The 22,556-nt window shown below is 45.5% G+C and overlaps 2 protein-coding genes across 2 annotated transcripts; one reads left to right on the top strand and one right to left on the bottom strand.

The window, feature by feature from the left end:
• The first annotated feature begins 1,297 nt into the window (after positions 1 to 1,297).
• Positions 1,298 to 4,142, top strand: LOC139541271 (ciliary microtubule-associated protein 2-like). Its single transcript, XM_071345733.1, has 10 exons — positions 1,298 to 1,389; positions 1,512 to 1,599; positions 1,773 to 1,946; positions 2,025 to 2,144; positions 2,355 to 2,495; positions 2,869 to 3,012; positions 3,103 to 3,276; positions 3,434 to 3,565; positions 3,646 to 3,776; positions 4,016 to 4,142. Exons 1-10 carry the CDS (start codon positions 1,340 to 1,342, stop codon positions 4,095 to 4,097), a joined length of 1,236 nt encoding a protein of 411 aa, XP_071201834.1. The 5' UTR covers positions 1,298 to 1,339; the 3' UTR covers positions 4,098 to 4,142.
• Positions 4,143 to 4,241: 99 nt separating this feature from the next.
• On the bottom strand, positions 4,242 to 22,240 carry LOC139541270 (delta(24)-sterol reductase-like). Its single transcript, XM_071345732.1, has 9 exons — positions 21,758 to 22,240; positions 21,157 to 21,312; positions 20,957 to 21,062; positions 13,406 to 13,524; positions 9,539 to 9,802; positions 9,276 to 9,419; positions 5,809 to 6,006; positions 5,373 to 5,551; positions 4,242 to 5,257 (listed from the first exon to the last, which is right to left on the bottom strand). The coding sequence occupies exons 1-9, from the start codon at positions 21,986 to 21,988 to the stop codon at positions 5,104 to 5,106; spliced, it is 1,551 nt and encodes a 516-aa protein (XP_071201833.1). The 5' UTR covers positions 21,989 to 22,240; the 3' UTR covers positions 4,242 to 5,103.
• Positions 22,241 to 22,556: the final 316 nt, after the last annotated feature.

Genomic DNA, 22,556 nt, shown 5'->3' with positions numbered 1-22,556 from the left:
AGTGATATTGACTTGTCATTTCAATAGGCATAGGCTAGGCCTACTAAAATCAGATTTTATGATTGTAATTACATTTGGTTTAGTTATGCTAATTGCAGGTAGCCTATAGCCCCTGAAAACCTACATTCGCTTAGGCAAGATGTAAGATGAACGATTTAGCAGCTTGCTTCGTTCATATTGACAGACTAATGTATATAACATGAATAGCGAGGCGATTTCGAGGTAAGAAGTGCTTCTGTTGCCCCATAGCCTGTTGGAAGAGGCTACTGAGGATGGGGTCTTAATTTCAATCACTAAATCGTATATTAATAATATGGATATGAACTGAATAGGCCTATGCTTGTCAATAGCCAGTGTTTTTGTTGTTGTTTTAAATAACATAAGGCTACAACAACAATAAACTGAAGTTATAGACTATTTATTAAATCAGTTTGCCAGCTCAGGTAGGCTACACAAGTGGCACAATGGATTTGCAACGACTCCAGTGGTATGTGGAGTATCACTCCACATTCAATGTCAGTTTCATTGTGTACTTTTCCCCATGTCAGAAGCATGCAAGTGAGTTTCAAATCTTCCATTTAAAATTTCCAATCGCGCAGCACTCGAGACCAAAGAACGGAGCATACGTAAAACCCTTTACTTGATGTGGTTTTCCATAAGAAAAGTCGACAAAAGAATGCAGTTTAAACCATCTCCGAACGACTTTATCTAATGCACTGTAGAGCGCCTAAAGTCGTTTTTTTCTGTGCATTGTCGCCTTATTTCTTGATGCGCATCAGTTCATAGCGCGTTAATATGTTTTATGGAAAAAGGGTTGGGCATATGTATCTCCATAATGACAATCCAAATAGCCTACCTACAACTGGTAAAAAGTTTAAATGCGTGCGTGCTGCTCATGTGACTCCTGCCTGCTGCGGCGCTCAGTCTCAACATACACACACCCTTCCGCCCCCTCCCCACCACTCACACACTCAGCAACAGGCTGCCTTACTACCTGATAGTAAGCAGCAGCAGGTAACAGTGAAATATTTTAAAGAAAAATGCCATGGCGGCCGCGGTGCAATTTAGAAGTAGCCCAAAAACCCGCAACCCGCGATCAATACAGTTTGACCCGCGACATCGTTTTGAAAGTAGCCCAATTTGGCAGCAAACTGGAGATCCCAACACTGCCTGCCAAAGTGCTGCTGTATAAAAAGAGAATAAAGATAGAATTCACGTTGCTAGGAGATACTATCAACAATACATTATGGGATATTCGTATACGTCACTGTTGCCATAGCTACGTCTCTGTCAAAAACACAGATCTCAGTTCTTGTGTCAGGGGAGACTAAAATAAACAATGGCTGAAAAAAAGTTCAAAGGAGCCCCGTTTGGAACACAGACATCGAGGTAAGACATTAAACAAGCGCCAAAAGGAAGTGGCGAATCATGGAGATTAATAAGAAAACAATATGGATGTTGTTATCCGTAGCACTGCCGGCCTGATGTCTTACTGTAATGTGCGTGTGCAGGTTTGATGTGTCAGCGGTCCATCCAGCCAATAAGAGAGTAGGGACCTACACCGAGATCCCCTACTGCAAAAATATGACCAATGACCTGGTATGACTTGTAACTCCCAACCTCTCTCCCCCCCATGGGAAACATATGTTTACATTGCCAAAGCAAGTGAATTAAATATTAAACAAAAGTGAAATAACTCTCTCTCTCAAACTTCCTCTCTATGCTTCAAAATCATAACAAACATATAAGGATATATGTGTTGTTTATGTCAGGAGCGGCGGCTGGGCCCGGGGTCGTATGATGCTGCAGGCCGTGGGGACTTCAGTGAACGGTCGGTGGCAGAGCGGGCCAAAGGGCCGGGGTGGCAGAGGGCCCAGGAGACTGCCAGGTTGGCAGCCATACCTCACCTCCTCTACAGGGAGGCCTGGGAAAACAAACGCTTCCTGGTGGGTCACACACACATGCACGCACATGTGCACACACACACCTGACCCCTAACCTCTGTCTCTCTGTCTGTCCCATAGAAAACTAAAGTGGGTCCAGGAACCTACAGAGTAGCAGACTTTATAGAGGAGCTGCAGAAGAAACCAGGCAGTGTGAGAGGAGTGTGTGACAGCAGGGAAGAGCGGTTCAGAAACGCACAGGTACCACAACATACACACACAGAGGTACCACAGTGCACCACTAGAGGGCAGGAGGACACAATATGTTATACTCAGCATACTGTTGGTAGGTCACATGTTAACACCATGTTAATAGCAGGTGTAAACTGGCTACAAACGACTAAGATCAATCTTTCTCCATGATACTCAAAGTGCCTTACACCCCAACCCCTTCTTAAACTGTGTGTACAGAGCTGGACGCCAGGCCCTGGTTGCTATGGTATTGGGGGTGTTCCATGGGCAGCGCTGGAGGAGAAGAGGTCAGGGTCAAATGGGGCTCCCAGCATGCACCTCAGCTCCTCGCTGCAACGCTTCCCAGAAGGCAACAGTACGGTATGACAAACACACACACAACACTATAACTGAAAACAACAAGGTATCATTTACTTACGCAATAAGGCACGAGGGGGTGTGGTATATGGCCTATATACCACGGCTAAGTGATGGTCTTAGGCACGACACAATGCAGAGCGCCTGGATACAGCCCTTAGTCGTGGTATATTGGCCATATACCACAAACCCCCAAGGTGCCTTATTGCTATTATAAACTGGCTACCAACATAATTAGAGCATTAAAAATAAATGTTTTGTTATGCCCGTGTTAAATGGTCTGATATACCATGGCTGTCAACCAATCAACATTCAGGGCTTGAACCAGTTTATAAAACTCGCTATACTACAACTAACTGTGTGTGTGTCTGTGTAGGACTGTGGGCTGAGTCCCTGTACCTATACTCTAAAGAGCAGCACAGAGGCGTTGTTGGCCAGCGGCAGCAGCAGGAGAGGTGCATATGACCTCTTCACTGGACCACGAGACAAACCCATCACCGCTGGATACTTCGCTACCCCGGTAACACACTCTTACATCACACACATCTCAGAACACATAAAACTGCGAGGGACCAACATCAACTTATTGTGTGTGTGTGTACATGTGTAGAAGTGTGTAAATCTAACTCCAGGGGAGTACCCTAGTGGGTGTGGGGGCTTTGGAGAGGAGTTGTGTCGTCGTGAAAAGCGGAACCACGGTGTGTTTGGAATGTTGGATCAGTACCCAGTTGTTCCAACAGAGAGAATCTACCACAGCACCCCGTCCCAATGCCCTCGACCTGCTGTGAGTACCCTAACCTCTGACCCCTAACCTTGCCCCAATGCACTCCAACCGTTCTAGCTAACCTTTAACATCCAACCCCTGCCCCAAAAGGTGAAAGAAAAAATATTATATCCTTCTCTTCTCCCTCTATTCTGCCTTTCTATCCCTCTCCCTTCAGACGTTCCCAGGGCCAGGGTGGTATGAAGTCGTCTCTCCACAGTCCCGTCCAGAGAGTCACACCCATCCCCCCTTCCTCTCCTCTGCCCCCCGTGCCAGCCGTAGGACAGAGAGATTGCAGAACGGAAATTATGTGAGTTAAGCCTAACCTTCACCTCTAACTCTGACCTCTAACCCTGTCCCCTGAACTCTAACATTCTCTCTTCCAATCAGAGCATGGTTGGTCCTGGTCGTTATGACATTGCAGAAAAGGGGCGGAGTAAGACTGACAATGGCTACACCTCCTCCTTCAGTTCCCGGACACAGAGATATCTTCACAAACCAGACAGAGACAAACACACACAGTAAGACACACACACATGCACATACAGTGATACCTCACCTGAAATTAAAGAAATATCCCATTTTCTATCAGTATACATTGAGTGTTGTGTGTGTGTGTGTGTGTGTGTGTGTGTGTGTGTGTGTGTGTGTGTGTGTGTGTGTGTGTGTGTGTGTGTGTGTGTGTGTGTGTGTGTGTGTGTGTGTGTGTGTGTGTGTGTGTGTGTGTTTGTGTGTGTGTGTATTGCACTGTGTGTTTCAGGGAGAGGTTGCGTGCGATAAATGTTCCGGTGGACAGACTGAGTTTCCTGGTGCCGCCCGGAAGAAACACTTTGATGAAATAAGCTTAGACACACACACATCGAAGCAGCATGGAACAAAGACTCCGGATACATGTTTTACAACCCATCAGATTTCAAATTTAGTTTTTCAACTATATTAAAATCAAAATTGATCAACATGAGATGTTTGGTAGAAAGTAGTAGAGATTTGCTGTTGACAAAACAAACTTTATTATCATCATACACCAACAAAAACATTTGTGGACAATAGCAGTGATCTCCTTTCTCTCTGCCAGGCAGTAGAAATAACCAGGTTAGGGTTGGGGGTCAAAACATGTTAGGGGCTTAGAGGTCAGAACAGGCAGGTGTTGGGGTTAGGGGTCAGAAGTTGTATACTACCGTTCAAAAGTTTGGGGTCACTTAGAAATGTCCTTGTTTAAAAATAAAAAAAGCTAAATATTTTGTCCATTAAAATAACAGAAATACAGTGTAGACATTGTTAATGTTGTAAATGACTATTGTAGCTGGAAATGGCTGATTTTTAATGGAATATCTACATGGGCGTACAGAGGCCCATTATCAGCAACCATCACTGTGTTCCAATGGCATGTTGTGTTAGCTAATCCAAGTTTATCATTTTAAAAGGCTAATTGATCATTAGAAAACCCTTTTGCAATTATGTTAGCACAGCTGAAAACTGTTTTACTGATTTAAAGAAGCAATAAAACTGGCCTTCTTTAGACTAGTTGAGCATTTGTGGGTTCGATCACAGGCTCAAAATGGCCAGAAACAAAGAACTTTCTTCTGAAACTCGTCAGTCTATTCTTGTTCTGAGAAATGAAGGCTATTCCATGCGAGAAATTGCCAAGAAACTGAAGATCTCGCACAATGCTGTGTACTACTCCCTTCACAGAACAGCACAAACTGGCTCTAACCAGAATAGAAAGAGGAGTGGGAGGCCCCGGTGCACAATACAAACAGGCTGAGAACACTCCTTAAAGGCTCTAATCTTCATCGTATTACTAGTGGGATGGCAGATGTTAAAGGATCAGGGGTTAGTGGTCAGAGGTCAGTGTCGTGCAGCTTTGCAGATCTTGTCGTATACCTCAGGGAAAGCGTCCTGACAGCCCAGCTCCTTTCTCAGACGGTGATACAACGTCCCGTCAAACATTTCCCAGAACTCACTACGCTCCATGTAAACATCAGCATACAGCATCTGGAACCTACACACACACACTTCAGCACAATCGGAGCCTTATTCCCATCATTCCATATAGACCCTCAGCATACAGCTGTTGGGGTGCATAAGGGTTTGTGTGTGTGTGTACAGAAACTCACCCATGCACCTCTCTGACAAACTGCTCCAGCTGTCTACATGAGGCTTTAGCCTGGAAGTGTTTAACCTTGGGTTCTCCGTACGCTCCAATGTCCACATACAGCTCTGCCTCCTCACCTTTAGGATGAACCATCCCCCGGCCCAGGGGGAGCACAAACGGACACAACCACAAAGGGTACACCTGCAGGGAGGGACATACCAACTTAGTTACACCCCTACAATGAGACAGTTACACCCTTAAACGAGATATACCAACTCAGTCACTCCCTTGAAATTAGATATACTGTTCCAACTCATTCACACCCCTAAAATGAGATGTACCAACTCAGTCACACTTGTGTGTATAATGTATTAGGGTATGTTACGTTGAGGAAGCATGCAATGTAGCTATGTGTCTTATGTGAAATGTACTAGTTTGTGTGTGTGTGTGTGTCTTACATGGATGTCCTGGTGGAAGCGTGCGATAGCGGTCTGGATGTGTTTCATGGGGACCAGCATGTCCTGGACAACATGGTGCTGCTCATACAGTTGTCTGATGGTCTCTCCCTGGGTCAGCTTCAACAAAGAGATCTTAGGAGGAACCATCCACCCAAACAACCACCGGAACACTGGGTGGTTACCAAACGGGATGATGTCCTGGAGACAAAAACACACATTCATGTTTACAGCAATCAGCTTTTCAGCTCCACAGTTGTGTCCAGTAGGGAAAAACAGTTTTGAAATGGAGTGAAACACATTTTAGTTTTCTATTTCAGAAAGTTTGGCTATTATATGTCCCACAGAACACAACCCTGGTCTATGTCTCATATATAACGGGGGGGGGGGGGGGGCTACCCCAGGGGGGGCTACCCCACCTCCGCCCTTCCTCCCCATCAACAACATCATCCGTCTGTCAGAGAAAAACTCAGCAAAATTTCGAACATAATTTAAGGTTATGGAAAGGAACAATTACCAGCAAACCACACATGGCTTCCTAATGGCAGCGTGTGTGTCTGTGTACATTAGGGAGACTAATGCAGAGTTATGTGCTGGGGGAGGAGATGATGACATGCTGAAATCTGCAGGATAAAAGGGTCACTTTGTATCATCTGTCTAATGCACTGTGTGTGTGTGTGTGTGTGTGTGTGTGTGTGTGTGTGTGTGTGTGTGTGTGTGTGTGTGTGTGTGTGTGTGTGTGTGTGTGTGTATATATGACAACTGTACCAGAATAAAATGGCGCCGAAGATGATGGCTGACGATTTACATGCTCCAAACCAACTGTGCTATTTTAGTATTTTTTTTTGCATTGTTTGTAACTTATTTTGTAACTTATTTTGTACATAATGTTTCTGCTACCGTCTCTTATGACCGAACATAACTTCTGGACATCAGAACTGCGATTACTCACCATGAATTGTAAGAAGCTTTTTCCTTCAACGCGTCCGACGAGAAGGATATACTGCTTTCCCGCGAACAGGCCCAAATCCCTGTCATTTGCATGAAGAAATGGGGGCGCAGATCGGGCTGCCTTCTGATAATCCGTAGGCGAGCGAGTAAACTCCCACTGCTATCCGCTCTTCTGGCTAACATGCAATCATTGGAAAATAAAATTGATCACCTATGATTACGATAATCCTACCAACGGGACATTAAGAACTGTAATACCTTATGTTTCACAGAGTTGTGGCTGAACGACGACACGGATAATATAGAGCTGGCGGGATTTTCCATGCACTGGCAGAACAGAGAAGCTACGTCTGGTAAGACAAGGGGTGGTGGTGTGTGTCTATTTGTCAATAACAGCTGGTGCGTGATGTCTAATATTAAAGAAGTCTTGAGGTATTGCTCACCTGAGCTAGAGTACATTACGATAAGCTGTAGACCACACTATCTACCAAGAGAGATCTCATCTATATTATTTGTAGCCGTCTATTCACCACCAGAGACCAATGCTGGCACTAAGACCGATCTCAACCAACTCTGTAAGGCCATCAGCAAACAAGAAAATGCTTATCCAGAAGCGGCGCTCCTAGTGGCCAGGGACTTTAATGCAGGCAAAATTAAATCCGTTTTACCAAATTTTTGTCACGTGCAACCAGAGGGAGAAAAAAACTACAGACCACCTTTACTCCACACACAGAGATGCATACAAAGCTCTCCCCCGCCCTCCATTTGGCAAATCTGACCATAATTCTATCATCCTGATTCCTGCTTACAAGCTAAAACTAAAGTACCAGTGAATCGCTCAATACGTAAGTGGTCATCGGCTTCATCAATAAGTGCACTGACGATGTCATCTCCACAGTGACCGTAAGTACATATCCCAACCAGAAGCCATGGATTACAGGCAACATCCGCATCGAGCTAAAGGCTAGAGCTGCCACTTTGAAGGAGCGGGACACTAATCCGGACGCTTATAAGAAATCCTGCTATGCCCTCAGACGAACCATCAAACAAGCAAAGTGTCAATACAGGATGAAGATTGAATCCTACTACACCGGCTCTGACGCTCGTCGGATGTGGCAGGGCTTGAAAACTATTACGGACTACAAAGGGAAACCCAGAAGCGAGCTGCCCAGTGACACGAGCCTACCAGACGAGCTAAATTACTTTTATGCTCGCTTTGAGGCAAGCAACACTGAAGCATGCACGAGAGCACCAGCTGTTCTGGATGACTGTGTGATAACGCGCTTGGTAGCCGATGTGAGCAAGACCTTTAAAACAGGTCAACATTCACAAAGCCGCGGGTCCAGACGGATTACCAGGACGTGTACTAAAAACATGCGCGGACCAACTGGCAAGTGTCTTCATTGACATTTTTAACCTCTCCCTGACTGAGTCTGTAATACCTACATGTTTCAAGCAGACCACCATAGTCCCTGTGCCCAAGGAAGCGAAAGCAACCTGCCTAAATGATTACCGCCCGTAGCATTCCTGTCGGTAGCTATGAAGTTCTTTGAAAGGATGGTCATGGCTCACATCAACAGCATCCTCCTGGATACCCTAGACCCACTCCAGTTCGCATACCGCCCCAACAGATGACGCAATCTCAATCGCACTCCACACTGCCCTTTCCCACCTAGACAAAAGAGAATGCTGTTCATTGACTACAGCTCAGCGTTCAACACCATAGTGCCCATGAAGCTCATCACTAAGCTAAGGACCCTGGGACTAAACACCTCCCTCTGCAACTGGATCCTCGACTTCCTGACGGGCCGCCCCCAGGTGGTAAAGGTAGGCAACAACACGTCGGCCACGCTGATCCTCAACACTGGGGCCCCTCAAGGGTGTGTACTTAGTTCCCTCCTGTACTCCCTGTTCAACCACGACTGCATGGCCAAACACGATTCCAACATCATCATTAAGTTTACTGACGACACAACAGTGGTAGGCCTGAGAACCGACAATGACGAGACAGCCTATAAAGAGGACTGTTTTCTCTGCTACTGCACGGCAGGCAGTCCCGGAGCGCCAAGTCTAGGACCGGGGGGCTCCTTGGCAGCTTCTATCCCCAAGTCATGGGACTGCTGAACAATAAAATAAAATGGCCACCAGACTATTTACATTGACACCACCCCCCCTCCTCCATTTGTTTTGTACGCTGCTGCAACTCGCTGTTTGTTGTCTATGCATGGTCACTTAACCCCTACCTACATGTACAGATTGCCTCAACTGACCTGTACCCCCACGTACTGATTCGGTACCGGTACCAACCTGTATGTGGCCTCATTATTGTTATTTTATTGTGTTACTTTAACATTTTTTACTTTAGTTTATTTGGTAAATATTTTAACTTCTTGAACTGCACTGTTGGTTAAGGGCTTGTAAGTAAGCACTTCATGGTAAGGTCTACACTTGTTGTAATCGGCACATGTGACAAATAAAATTACATTTTGATGTGTATGTGTGTGTATGTGTGTGTGTACCTGGAGCTCCCAGAAGATGGATCGTGTGTGTCTGTGGTAGTAGTGGCGTAGAGGGATGTACTCCACTGCTGTGTTGTTCTCCGTCAGGTATCTTTCAACGTGCTTGAAGAACCACGGCTTATAGTGCAGGCCGATCCTGTTGATCTGAAGCACACACAGACACACACAGTGCAGGGTTACAGCACTCTTCTCCTCTATTGTCCTTCTGGACGTACCTTCTCATTCTTCCTCTATTTCTCTCTTTTTCTCTTTCTCTCTCTCACCTTGTCGGGTTCAGCCGTGTCAGTCATAGTGCCAGTCATGATAACAGCTTCGTCAAGTGAGTACTGCAGTCCTTCTACAAACGTGTTGTTCTTGTCCTCAGACGCCTCACTGAAACGACGGCAGATGTTCTCCAGCCCTCTGATTGGCTCATACTGCAGACGAACCCAATACCTTGCCGGGACGATCTTTATCTCTGCAGCAACCAGGAACCCCAGAGTTCCACAGGACCATGGAACTGCGTGGAACAGGTCAGAGTTCTCTTCCTGTTAGAGAACACACACACACACACACACACACACACACACACACACACACACACACACACACACACACACACACACACACACACACACACACACACACACACACACACACACACACACAGACAGAACATCAGTTCCCCTCCTGTAAGAGAGCCACGTAGCAGATTGCAGAAGCAATCCTCCTTCTTTCTCCTTTCCTTCTCTCTCTCTCTAGTTGTACTGTGGACCCTTTGTTTCCAGATTAACTGCCATTTCCAGTGGTGTTGGCTTTATGTTTTCTAAAGGACTATAGGTCTGTAGCTTTGCTCTGTTAGTTACAGAACTGGAGGCCTGTAGCATTGCTCTGTGAGCTAAGGACTGGAGGCCTGTAGCAATGCTCTGTTAGTTACATAACTGGAGGCCTGTAGCATTGCTCTGTGAGCTCCAGAACTGGAGGCCTGTAGCATTGCTCTGTGAGCTAAGGACTGGAGGCCTGTAGCATTGCTCTGTTAGTTACATAACTGGAGGCCTGTAGCATTGCTCTGTGAGCTCCAGAACTGGAGGCCTGTAGCATTGCTCTGTGAGCTAAGGACTGGAGGCCTGTAGCATTGCTCTGTTAGTTACATAACTGGAGGCCTGTAGCATTGCTCTGTGAGCTCCAGAACTGGAGGCCTGTGGCATTGCTCAGTGAGCTCCAGAACTGGAGGCCTGTAGCATTGCTCTGTCAGTTACATAACTGGAGGCCTGTAGCATTGCTCTGTGAGCTCCAGAACTGGAGGCCTGTGGCATTGCTCAGTGAGCTCCAGAACTGGAGGCCTGTAGCATTGCTCTGTCAGTTACATAACTGGAGGCCTGTAGCATTGCTCTGTGAGCTCCAGAACTGGAGGCCTGTAGCATTGCTCTGTTAGTTACATAACTGGAGGCCTGTAGCATTGCTCTGTCAGTTACATAACTGGAGGCCTGTAGCATTGCTCTGTTAGTTACATAACTGGAGGCCTGTAGCATTGCTCTGTTAGTTACATAACTGGAGGCCTGTAGCATTGCTCTGTGAGCTCCAGAACTGGAGGCCTGTGGCATTGCTCTGTGAGCTCCAGAACTGGAGGCCTGTAGCATTGCTCTGTGAGCTCCAGAACTGGAGGCCTGTAGCATTGCTCATTGAGCTAAGGACTGGAGGCCTGTAGTAGAGGTCGACCGATTATGATTTTTCAACGCCGATACCGATTATTTGAGGACCAAAAAATACCGATACCGATTAATCGGCCAATTTTATATTTTTATTTAGTTATTTACTTGTAATAATGACAATTACAACAATACTGAATGAACACTTTTATTTTAACTTAATATAATACATCAATAAAATCAATTTAGCCTCAAATAAATAATGAAAGATGTTCATTTTGGTTTAATAATGCAAAAACAAAGTGTTGGTGAAGAAAGTAAAAGTGCAATATGTGCCATGTAAAAAAGCTAACGTTTAAGTTCCTTGCTCAGAACATGAGAACATATGAAAGCTGGTGGTTCCTTTTAACATGAGTCTTCAATATTCCCAGGTAAGAAGTTTTAGGTTGTAGTTATTATAGGAATTATTGGACTATTTCTCTCTATACCATTTGTATTTCATATACCTTTGACTATTGGATGTTCTTATAGGCACCTGGGCTAGAACCAGGGACACATCGACAACACCCACCCTCGAAGCATCGTTACCCATCGTTCCACAAAAGCCACAGCCCTTGCAGAGCAAGGGGAACAACTACTTCAACGTCTCAGAGCGAGTGACGTCACCGATTTGAAACGCTATTAGCGCGCACCCCGCTAACTAGATAGCCATTTCACATCGGTTACACCAGCCTAATCTCGGGAGTTGATAGGCTTGAAGTCATAAACAGCTCAATGCTTGAAGCACAGCGAAGAGCTGCTGGCAAATGCAGGAAAGTGCTGTTTGAATGAATGCTTACGAGCATGCTGCTGCCTACCACCGCTCAGTCAGACTCCTCTATCAAATATCAAATCATAGACTTAATTATAACATAATAACACACAAAAATACGAGCCTTAGGTCATTAATATGGTCAAATCCGGAAACTATCATTTCGAAAACAAAACGTTTATTCTTTTAGTGAAATACTGAACCGTTCCGTATTTTATCTAACGGGTGGCATCCCTAAGTCTAAATATTGCTGTTACATTGCACAACCTTCAATGTTATGTCATAATTATGTACAATTCTGGCAATTTAATTATGGTCTTTGTTAGGAAGAAATGGTCTTCACACAGTTCGCAACGAGCCAGGCGGCCCAAACTGCTGCATATACCCTGACTCTGCTTGCACGGAACGCAAGAGAAGTGACACAATTTCCCTAGTTAAAAGAAATTCATGTTAGCAGGCAATATTAACTAAATATGCAGGTTTAAAAATATATACTTGTGTATTGATTTTAAAGAAAGGCATTGATGTTTATGGTTAGGTACACATTGGCGCAACGACAGTGCTTTTGTCGCGAATGCGCTTGTTAAATCATCACTCGTTTGGCAAAGTAGGCTGTGATTCGATGAGAGATTAAAAGGCATCGATTATATGCAACGCAGGACAAGCTAGATAAACTAGTAATATCATCAACCATATGTAGTTAACTAGTGATTATGTTAAGATTGATTGTTTTTTATAAGATAAGTTTAATGCTAGCTAGCAACTTACCTTGGCTTCTTGCTGCACTCGCGTAACAGGTAGTCAGCCTGCCACGCAGTCTCCTCGTGGAGTGCAATGTAATCGGCCACAATCGGTGTCCAAAAATGCCGATTATCGATTGTTATGAAAACTTGAAATCGGCCCTAATTAATCAGCCATTCCGATTAATCGGTCGACCTCTAGCCTGTAGCATTGCTCTGTGAATTCCAGAACTGGAGGCCTGTAGCATTGCTCTGAGCTACAGAACTGGAAGCATGTAGCATTGCTCTGTGAGCTACAGAACTGGAAGCCTGTAGCATTGCTCTGTGAGCTACAACACTGGAAGCCTGTAGCATTGCTCTGAGCTACAGAACTGGAAGCATGTAGCATTGCTCTGTGAGCTACAGAACTGGAAGCCTGTAGCATTGCTCTGTGAGCTACAGAACTGGAAGCTTGTAGCATTGCTCTGAGCTACAGAACTGGAAGCATGTAGCATTGCTCTGTGAGCTACAGAACTGGAAGCATGTAGCATTGCTCTGTGAGCTACAGAACTGGAAGCCTGTAGCATTGCTCTGTGAGCTACAGAACTGGAAGCCTGTAGCATTGCTCTGTGAGCTACAGAACTGGAAGCATGTAGCATTGCTCTGTGAGCTACAGAACTGGAAGCCTGTAGCATTGCTCTGTGAGCTACAGAACTGGAAGCCTGTAGCATTGCTCTGTGAGCTACAGAACTGGAAGCCTGTAGCATTGCTCTGTGAGCTACAGAATTGGAAGCCTGTAGCATTGCTCTGTGAGCTACAGAACTGGAAGCCTGTAGCATTGCTCTGTGAGCTACAGAACTGGAAGCCTGTAGCATTGCTCTGTGAGCTACAGAACTGGAAGCATGTAGTATTGCTCTGCTCCGACACCAAGGTTCTCTTAAAGATCTGAGCAGTAAAGAGAGCTCTGCTCACCTCAGTGCAGCGGACCAGGCTGCCGTCAGCCAGCACCAGCTCAAAGGCAACACAGATGTGCTGGAAGAGTCCGTAGATATGAGAGGATGACTCTATACCTGTACCCATCACCAGACCTCCTGTAGATAGAGAGGGAGAGTGAGAGGGAGAAAGAGGGAGGGATGGGGTGGGTAGGCTTGATTATTTAGTAAACAAAAGACAATTGGGCCATACTAGTGCTCAGGGACACAGTCAATATACAACACCAACAATACAGGACACACAGACATACACAACAACAACACTTTAGGGACTTGGGGAACTCAATCTCCTCACAGGTGAAGCAGAGAGCAACGTAAACACTCAAACAGTTTGTCAGTTGTGTGTGTGTGTGTGTGTGTGTGTGTGTGTGTGTGTGTGTGTGTGTGTGTGTGTGTGTGTGTGTGTGTGTGTGTGTGTGTGTGTGTGTGTGTGTGTGTGTGTGTGTGTGTGTGTGTGTGTGTGTGTGTGTGTGTGTGTGTGTGTGTGTGTGTTGCTCCAGATTAATCTACAGCATGCTGAAGAGAAAACATTAAGCTGTTGCTCTAAAATTTATGGATCCAGAAAACCATTATGGAATCTGATCCAGGAGTGCTGTGCACTCCAAAGCCATTTCCTCTGAGTTTCACCCTCGGAACTCTACCATCTATAAACAATTGATCCTCTAATCCAATAAGAGAGGGTGATGATGCTCCCAACAGGAAATAAACAACCCTGATAGATAAGATGCCATGGAAACACTCAGCTACAGAGATATACTACAAAACAGAATCAATGAGATAGCCAGCTAACTTTGATCAACAACCAGAAATAACTATTGATTTTCTGGTTCATTAAGAAAACTAAACGTAGATATGTGTTTTTGGTTGTTGAGTCAATTAGTCCATGCCCATTTCAAGCTTATATTTTAAAAAAAAGAAAGGTTATTTCAGAATATATAGGCAAGTCAGCTGACTAACTCATTGATCCTGCTTTGTAGTATACCCCTCTGGATGACAATCGGTCAGTTGTTCTATAGAACAACAACAATAACAACAACATATACCACCATATATATACCATATAACACAGCCGACAACAATATATACCCAATGAATTATACTGTATATACGCTAGATGACTGACATGGGGCGCTGGGTTGAAGCCACCGTGCCACCCAGAAATGTTCCATACACACAAAAAGCTTTTTTCTCTCAAATTTTGTGCACAAATTTGTTTACGTCCCTGTTAGTGAGCATTTCTCCTTTGCCAAGATAATCCATCCACCTGACATGTGTGGCTTATCAAGAAACTGATTAAACAGCATGATCAGTATTTCTATGCGTAATAAAGCCCTTTTGTGGGGAAAAACTCATTCTGATTGGCTGGGCCTGGCTCCCCAGTGGGTGGCCCTGGCTGCCAACTGGGTGGGCCTATGCCCTAGAATTGATAGATTAGGGCCTAATTAATTTATTTCAATTGACTGATTTCCTTATATGAACTATAACAAGGTAAAATCTTTGAAATTGTTACATGTTGCGTTTATATACAGTACCAGTTAAATGTTTGGACACACCTACTCATTCAAGGGTTTTTCTTTATTTTTACTATTTTCTACATTGTAGAATAATAGCGAAGACGTCAGAACTATGAAATAATACATATGGAATCATGTAGTAACCAAAAAAGTGTTAAACAAATCAAAATATATTTCATATTTGAGATTCTTCAAAGTAGCCACCCTTTGCCTTGATGACAGCTTTGCACACTCTTGGCATTATGTGTGTAATCCAAGATGGCGTAGCAGTCGGACGTGTCTTTGTCTCGTCTTGTCCCGTGTAAATAGTCTTCGTATTTTTCGTATACATTTCGTATATATTTTAATTTCACTTTCCATCTAGGAACTGAATATACATTCCTACATTCCGCCTCACCCAATGTGGTACGGACCTGCTATTTTTTTATACTTTAGAACCGTAACCCCAATCAGAAGCTAGCCAGATAACTAGCTACTAGCTAGTAGTCAGTTAGCCACTGCTGCGGTCTTCACCCTCAACTCGGACACAGCCAGCTTCAATACCGGGCCAATACCTGCCAGTCTGCAAGCGCGATATCAACCCAGAGCATATAGGACTGCTTTTTCTCTACCACATCACCGGATTCCTGACGCAAGCTCTGGACAATTACACCGTATCATCACAGCTAGCTAGCTGCAACCGAGTGGCTACTACTGGCTAACACCTCTGTCCCGAAGCAAGCACCAGTTAGCCTTGAGCTAGCCTCGAGCTAGGCCCATCTGCCGGCTAGCCGAAGAGGTCTACCAGCGAATTCTTGGGCTACAATACCTCTTTTGCCAATTGGACTGGACCTACCTTCTGCACAGACACCAGCCCTGTTATTAGCCTGGATATTACTCACCAATTTACCAGCATCGGACTGTCTCTCGACAACAACGCCGGATTCCTGCCGTAATCCCTGAGCCACTACTTCTGATCCTCACAGCTAGCTTGCAGCTAGCGCAGCTAGCGCCACTGCCACGAAGCTAGCACCAGTTAGCAAACACAATTCTACAATTCACAACCTCTCTTTCGCCATCCGGCTTGGATTCTCTGTCGACACGACCACGTCTGAGCAGACCCCCTCCGTCTGAGCAGACCACCCCCCGGGCTACTAACTTTAAACGCCGCGTGCTAGCTTAGTGGAGGCCTCCCTGCTCCATCTACGGCTGCCCCCTGGACACTATGATCACTTGGCTACATAGCTGATGCATGCTTGACTGTCCATTAATTCACGGTACTCCATTCTGTTTATTTGTGTTTTATCTGTCGGCTCTGTGCTTTAACTCAGGATCTGTGTGTAGTTAATCCGACCCTCTCTGCCTAGTCGTCGCCATTTTTACCTGTTGTTGCTGTGTTAGACTAGCACCCTGTTATTGCTGCTGTTATCTTACCTGTTGTTTTAGCTAGCTCTCCCAATCAAGACCTGCAATCACTTTATGCCTTATTGTATGTCTCTCTCATATATCAATATGCCTTGCATACTGTTGTTCAGGCTAGTTATCATTATCATTGTTTTGGTTTGCAATGGACCCTGTAGTTCCACTCTCCGTACCTCTGTTACCTCCTTTGTCCCACCCCCCACACATGCGGTGACCTCACCCATTGAGACCAGCATGTCCAGAGATACAACCTCTCTTATCATCACCCAGTGCCTGGGCTTGCCTCCGCTGTACCCGCGCCCCACCATACCCCTGTCTGCACATTATGCCCAGAATCTATTCTACCACGCCCATAAATCTGCTCCTTTTATTCTTTGTCCCCAACGCTCTAGGCGACCAGTTTTGATAGCCTTTAGCCGCACCCTCATCCTACTACTCCTCTGTTCCTCGGGTGATGTGGAGGTAAACCCAGGCCCTGCATGTCCCCAGTCACCCTCATTTGTTGACTTCTGTGATCGAAAAAGCCTTGGCCTCATGCATGTCAACATCAGAAGCCTCCTCCCTAAGTTTGCCTTACTCACCGCTTTAGCACACTCTGCCAACCCTGATGTCCTTGCCGTGTCCGAATCCTGGCTTAGGAAGGCCACCAAAAATTCTGAGATTTCCATACCCAACTATAACACTTTCCGTCAAGATAGAACTGCCAAAGGGGGAGGAGTTGCAATCTACTGCAGAGATAGCCTGCAAAGTTCTGTCATACTTTCCAGGTCTATGCCCAAACAGTTCGAACTTCTAATTTTAAAAATTAATCTCTCCAGAAATAAGTCTCTCACTGTTGCCGCCTGCTACCGACCCCCCTCAGCTCCCAGCTGTGCCCTGGACACCATCTGTGAATTGATCGCTCCCCATCTAGCTTCAGAGTTTGTTCTGTTAGGTGACCTAAACTGGGATATGCTTAACACCCCGGCAGTCCTACAATCCAAGCTTGATGCCCTCAATCTCACACAAATCATCAAGGAACCCACCAGGTACAACCCTAAATCCGTAAACATGGGCACCCTAATAGACATTATCCTGACCAACCTGCCCTCCAAATACACCTCTGCTGTCTTCAATCAAGATCTCAGCGATCACTGCCTCATTGCCTGTATCCGCCACGGGTCCGCGGTCAAACGACCACCCCTCATCACTGTCAAACGCTCCCTAAAACACTTCTGCGAGCAGGCCTTTCTAATCGACCTGGCCCGGGTACCCTGGAAGGATATTGACCTCATCCCGTCAGTTGAGGATGCCTGGTCATTCTTTAAATGTTACTTCCTCACCATATTAGACAAGCATGCTCCGTTCAAAAAATGCAGAACCAAAAACAGATATAGCCCTTGGTTCACTCCAGACCTGACTGCCCTCGACCAGCACAAAAACATCCTGTGGCGAACTGCAATAGCATCGAAGAGCCCCCGCGATATGCAACTGTTCAGGGAAGTCAGGAACCAATACACGCAGTCAGTCAGGAAAGCAAAGGCCAGCTTTTTCAAGCAGAAATTTGCATCCTGTAGCTCTAACTCCAAAAAGTTCTGGGATACTGTAAAGTCCATGGAGAACAAGAGCACCTCCTCCCAGCTGCCCACTGCACTGAGGCTAGGTAACACGGTCACCACCGATAAATCCGTGATAATCGAAGACTTCAACAAGCATTTCTCAATGGCTGGCCATGCCTTCCTCCTGGCGACTCCAACCTTGGCCAACAGCCCCACCCCCCCCGCTGCTACTCGCCCAAGCCTCCCCAGCTTCTCCTTTACCCAAATCCAGATAGCAGATGTTCTGAAAGAGCTGGAAAACCTGGACCCATACAAATCAGCTGGGCTTGACAATCTGGACCCCCTATTTCTGAAACTGTCCGCCGCCATTGTCGCACCCCCTATCACCAGCCTGTTCAACCTCTCCTTCGTATCATTTGAGATCCCCAAGGATTGGAAAGCTGCCGCGGTCATCCCCCTCTTCAAAGGGGGAGACACCCTGGACCCAAACTGTTACAGACCTATATCCATCCTGCCCTGCCTATCTAAGGTCTTCGAAAGCCAAGTCAACAAACAGATCACTGACCATCTCGAATCCCACCGTACCTTCTCCGCTGTGCAATCCGGTTTCCGAGCCGGTCATGGGTGCACCTCAGCCACGCTCAAGGTACTAAACGATATCATAACCGCCATCGATAAAAGACATTACTGTGCAGCCGTCTTCATCGACCTGGCCAAGGCTTTCGACTCTGTCAATCACCATATTCTTATCGGCAGACTCAGTAGCCTCGGTTTTTCTAATGACTGCCTTGCCTGGTTCACCAACTACTTTGCAGACAGAGTTCAGTGTGTCAAATCGGAGGGCATGTTGTCCGGTCCTCTGGCAGTCTCTATGGGGGTACCACAGGGTTCAATTCTCGGGCCGACTCTTTTCTCTGTATACATCAATGATGTTGCTCTTGCTGCGGGCGATTCCCTGATCCACCTCTACGCAGACGACACCATTCTATATACTTCCGGCCCTTCCTTGGACACTGTGCTATCTAACCTCCAAACGAGCTTCAATGCCATACAACACTCCTTCCGTGGCCTCCAACTGCTCTTAAACGCTAGTAAAACCAAATGCATGCTTTTCAACCGTTCGCTGCCTGCACCCGCACGCCCGACTAGCATCACCACCCTGGACGGTTCCGACCTAGAATATGTGGACATCTATAAGTACCTAGGTGTCTGGCTAGACTGCAAACTCTCCTTCCAGACTCATATCAAACATCTCCAATCCAAAATCAAATCAAGAATCGGCTTTCTATTCCGCAACAAAGCCTCCTTCACTCACGCCGCCAAACTTACCCTAGTAAAACTGACTATCCTACCGATCCTCGACTTCGGCGATGTCATCTACAAAATAGCTTCCAATACTCTACTCAGCAAACTGGATGCAGTTTATCCCAGTGCCATTCGTTTTGTTACTAAAGCACCTTATACGACCCACCACTGCGACCTGTATGCCCTAGTCGGCTGGCCCTCGCTACATGTTCGTCGTCAGACCCACTGGCTCCAGGTCATCTACAAGGCTATGCTAGGTAAAGTGCCGCCTTATCTCAGTTCACTGGTCACGATGGCTACACCCACCCGCAACACGCGCTCCAGCAGGTGTATCTCACTGATCATCCCTAAAGCCAAAACCTCATTTGGACGCCTTTCCTTCCAGTTCTCTGCTGCCTGCGACTGGAACGAATTGCAAAAATCTCTGAAGTTGGAGACTTTTATCTCCCTCAACAACTTTAAAAATCTGCTATCCGAGCAGCTAACCGATCGCTGCAGCTGTACATAGTCCATCTGTAAACTACCCACCCAATTTACCTACCTCACCCCCCATACTGCTTTTATTTATTTACTTTTCTGCTCTTTTGCACACCAGTATCTCTTCTTGCACATGATCATCTGATGATTTATCACTCCAGTGTTAATCTGCTAAATTGTAATTATTCGATTTATTGCCTACCTCATGCCTTTTGCACACATTGTATATAGATTCTCTTTTTTTTCTACCATGTTATTGACTTGTTTATTGTTTACTCCATGTGTAACTCTGTGTTGTCTGTTCACACTGCTATGCTTTATCTTGGCCAGGTCGCAGTTGCAAATGAGAACTTGTTCTCAACTAGCCTACCTGGTTAAATAAAGGTGTTTTTTTTATCTGCCCCTAACTTGGACAACTCTGGGCCAATTGTGTGCCGCCCTATGGGACTCCCGGTCCCGGTTGGTTGTGAACCCCAGGCTGTAGTGACGCTGCAACACTGCGTGTTTTAGACCGCTGCACCACTCGGGAGGCCTGCGTTTATATTTTTGTTCAGTATAAATTTTATTATGTGAACTAAACACTCAAATTTAAATAAATAGATGTAAAAACATTTTCCTTAAAGTATAATTTTACTGTCCCCACTACAACAACAAAAATACTTAAATACATATCATTTTGTCCTTAATTGAAATAGTGTAGAATTCCATTCATTCCTATGGAGGACTGCTCCTACTGGGGAGTGCCAAAATGGCCGACAGTGCCAGGTTAAAATGCAGGCTACAGACGAAGGTGCTCCCACGTAAAATAGTGACGCCAGGGCCTTCATCTCTTCTAATTGCTCTCACCCAGCTGTCACGTAAAGTCGCATCCTTGGGAAGTCGTGAAAGCTGAGGTATGGTTTTTGTTTGTTGTTGGAACAAAAAGGGACACTACAACAGCATCGGTGAGAGGATTGTGCCGCCATTATGCAAGCTTGATAATTCTGCGCTGTTGCTAGCGACCAGAACATAAACCAGAACATAAACAATACCACTTTGCTAAACTTCCGTTCTACAAACCCAGAAGCGTGAAAGAAGCCAATGGCCAATACATAGCATCAGCAATCCGGAGTTTATATACATCATTGCATATACCACCATATATACCATATAACAGCCATACAACAATATATACATTATATACCATATAACTCAAAACCATACACAAACACATATACCACCATACACCATAAAACCTGAGCCAACAATATATGCTGATGATATGCAGATATAATGATAATGATATGCATAGCGTACCGACAGTGAGGTCGTCCAGTTCTGGCAGCACAGGCAGAGTCCAGCCCAGGGAGTTGAGGAGAGCAGTGATCTGACCCATGTTGACCAGGGGCTCCACACGAACCACCTGTTGTACATATACTTGCCCGGATCATACAGGTTTACACACGCATACATACTTTTATATACAGAGCTACAGCGTGTGAGCGTGTTTGTCCTACCTGTCTCTGTGTGTCCACCTCCAGTATGTCCATCATGTTGATCATGATGTTCTTGTTAGTCTTCTTGTATTTCCCAACTCTGAGAGAGACAGTCAGCCAGCCGGGTCGACCTGTACACATGTGAGTCTTCCCCCCCTCCTTCCTCCACACACGTACCTGCAACCCACACACAGTATCATACTGTATGTAAGTATTATGGCCTCTGCCTAAAGGTCTGGACCTTTATGGCACAGAAGGCACTGCACTTTCTCTGGGGTCTCTGATTAAAGCCCTACTCCTGCTATTCCCTATAAATCACTACAGAGCATTCGAGATGGAAGAAAGAATTTAAACTTTGTAAATGACAGAAGGAAATACAGTATCTGATGCCATGCTCAAATACTGAGCTCCCAGAATGCACACACACACTGAACTCCAAGACCTATGCAGTGAATGCTGCAAAAAATCTCTTTAGGAAGAGAGGGATTACAGTCTTTCCTCACCCCAGGATCCTCACAGCAGTCTCTCTCTCTCTCTCACACACACACACACACACACACACACACACACACACACACACACACACACACATTGTCGTTGTAATTTAGCCACGTGGACTTACCTGTCTCTGGATGTCCCGCACGCGCTGGTCGTGCTGTTTTGGCGCAGAACACATTTTGAAGATGAGCCACGCGCGCATGTAATAATAGACATCAAATATGACTGAGAGCGGCATCAGAAATAGACAGACGAATATCCATCTCTGGTGAACGATCACGTAGTCTAAGCCTTTCACCTTGATCCACAACAGAAAGAGAACTACCAGTCCACCGAGATACAACAACGGATCCATCCTCCCTGCGCTGCTGGTCTACTGGCCTGATGATGGTCTAGTTAAGACTGTTCCAGAGAATAACTCCCTTCTAGGAACAATCGATTTTTCTATTGCCTTTAGTTGGGAGCGAGCGATGCAAGATTTCTAAACTTCTGCTTTTTAAAATCCACATAGATTATCTATGCCAACACATACACATACATTAATGCACACATCACTACATAGACAGGTGGGTAAATATTGAAGTTAAAATCCTGCCACTCCTGTCCTTTTCTCTGATAGGCGAGTCTGGCTGTGCGGTCGGCTAGCCCCGCCTCTGGCCGGCGCTCTTTGGCCAAAGACGCGTCAATCGGGATGACTCCATTTGCAACGTTAGCGCGCTTCGTCCAATCAGAGAGCAGAAATCCCGTCACACCATTCACCCGGCGCATACCTTCATTAACATGCAACAGTTAAGTAATACAGTGTAAATTAAACATTGTTAAAACCATTCATCTAAACTGATATCAAACTAGGCCTACAGTGGTTAACCATTTTTTAAATAACCTATTTATTATAACTTACATATAACTACCACAGTAATTAT

This window comes from Salvelinus alpinus, chromosome 16 (genome assembly GCF_045679555.1).
Source record: "Salvelinus alpinus chromosome 16, SLU_Salpinus.1, whole genome shotgun sequence".
Classification (NCBI taxonomy): Eukaryota; Metazoa; Chordata; class Actinopteri; order Salmoniformes; family Salmonidae; genus Salvelinus; species Salvelinus alpinus.
The sequence above is the reverse complement of the archived record's forward strand: the minus strand, read 5'-3'. Positions and strand labels throughout refer to the sequence as shown.

Coding starts and splice junctions, on each gene's coding strand:
- LOC139541270 (XM_071345732.1), bottom strand. CDS start 21,988: ATGGATCCGTTGTTGTATCTCGGTGGACTGGTAGTTCTCTTTCTGTTG. Junction 21,063..21,156: donor AGGTGGACACACAGAGACAG/GTAGGACAAACA, acceptor TATGTACAACAG/GTGGTTCGTGTGGAGCCCCT. Junction 9,803..13,405: donor GCCTGGTCCGCTGCACTGAG/GTGAGCAGAGCT, acceptor GTTCTCTAACAG/GAAGAGAACTCTGACCTGTT.
- LOC139541271 (XM_071345733.1), top strand. CDS start 1,340: ATGGCTGAAAAAAAGTTCAAAGGAGCCCCGTTTGGAACACAGACATCG. Junction 1,600..1,772: donor AAAATATGACCAATGACCTG/GTATGACTTGTA, acceptor TGTTTATGTCAG/GAGCGGCGGCTGGGCCCGGG. Junction 3,777..4,015: donor GACAGAGACAAACACACACA/GTAAGACACACA, acceptor TGTGTGTTTCAG/GGAGAGGTTGCGTGCGATAA.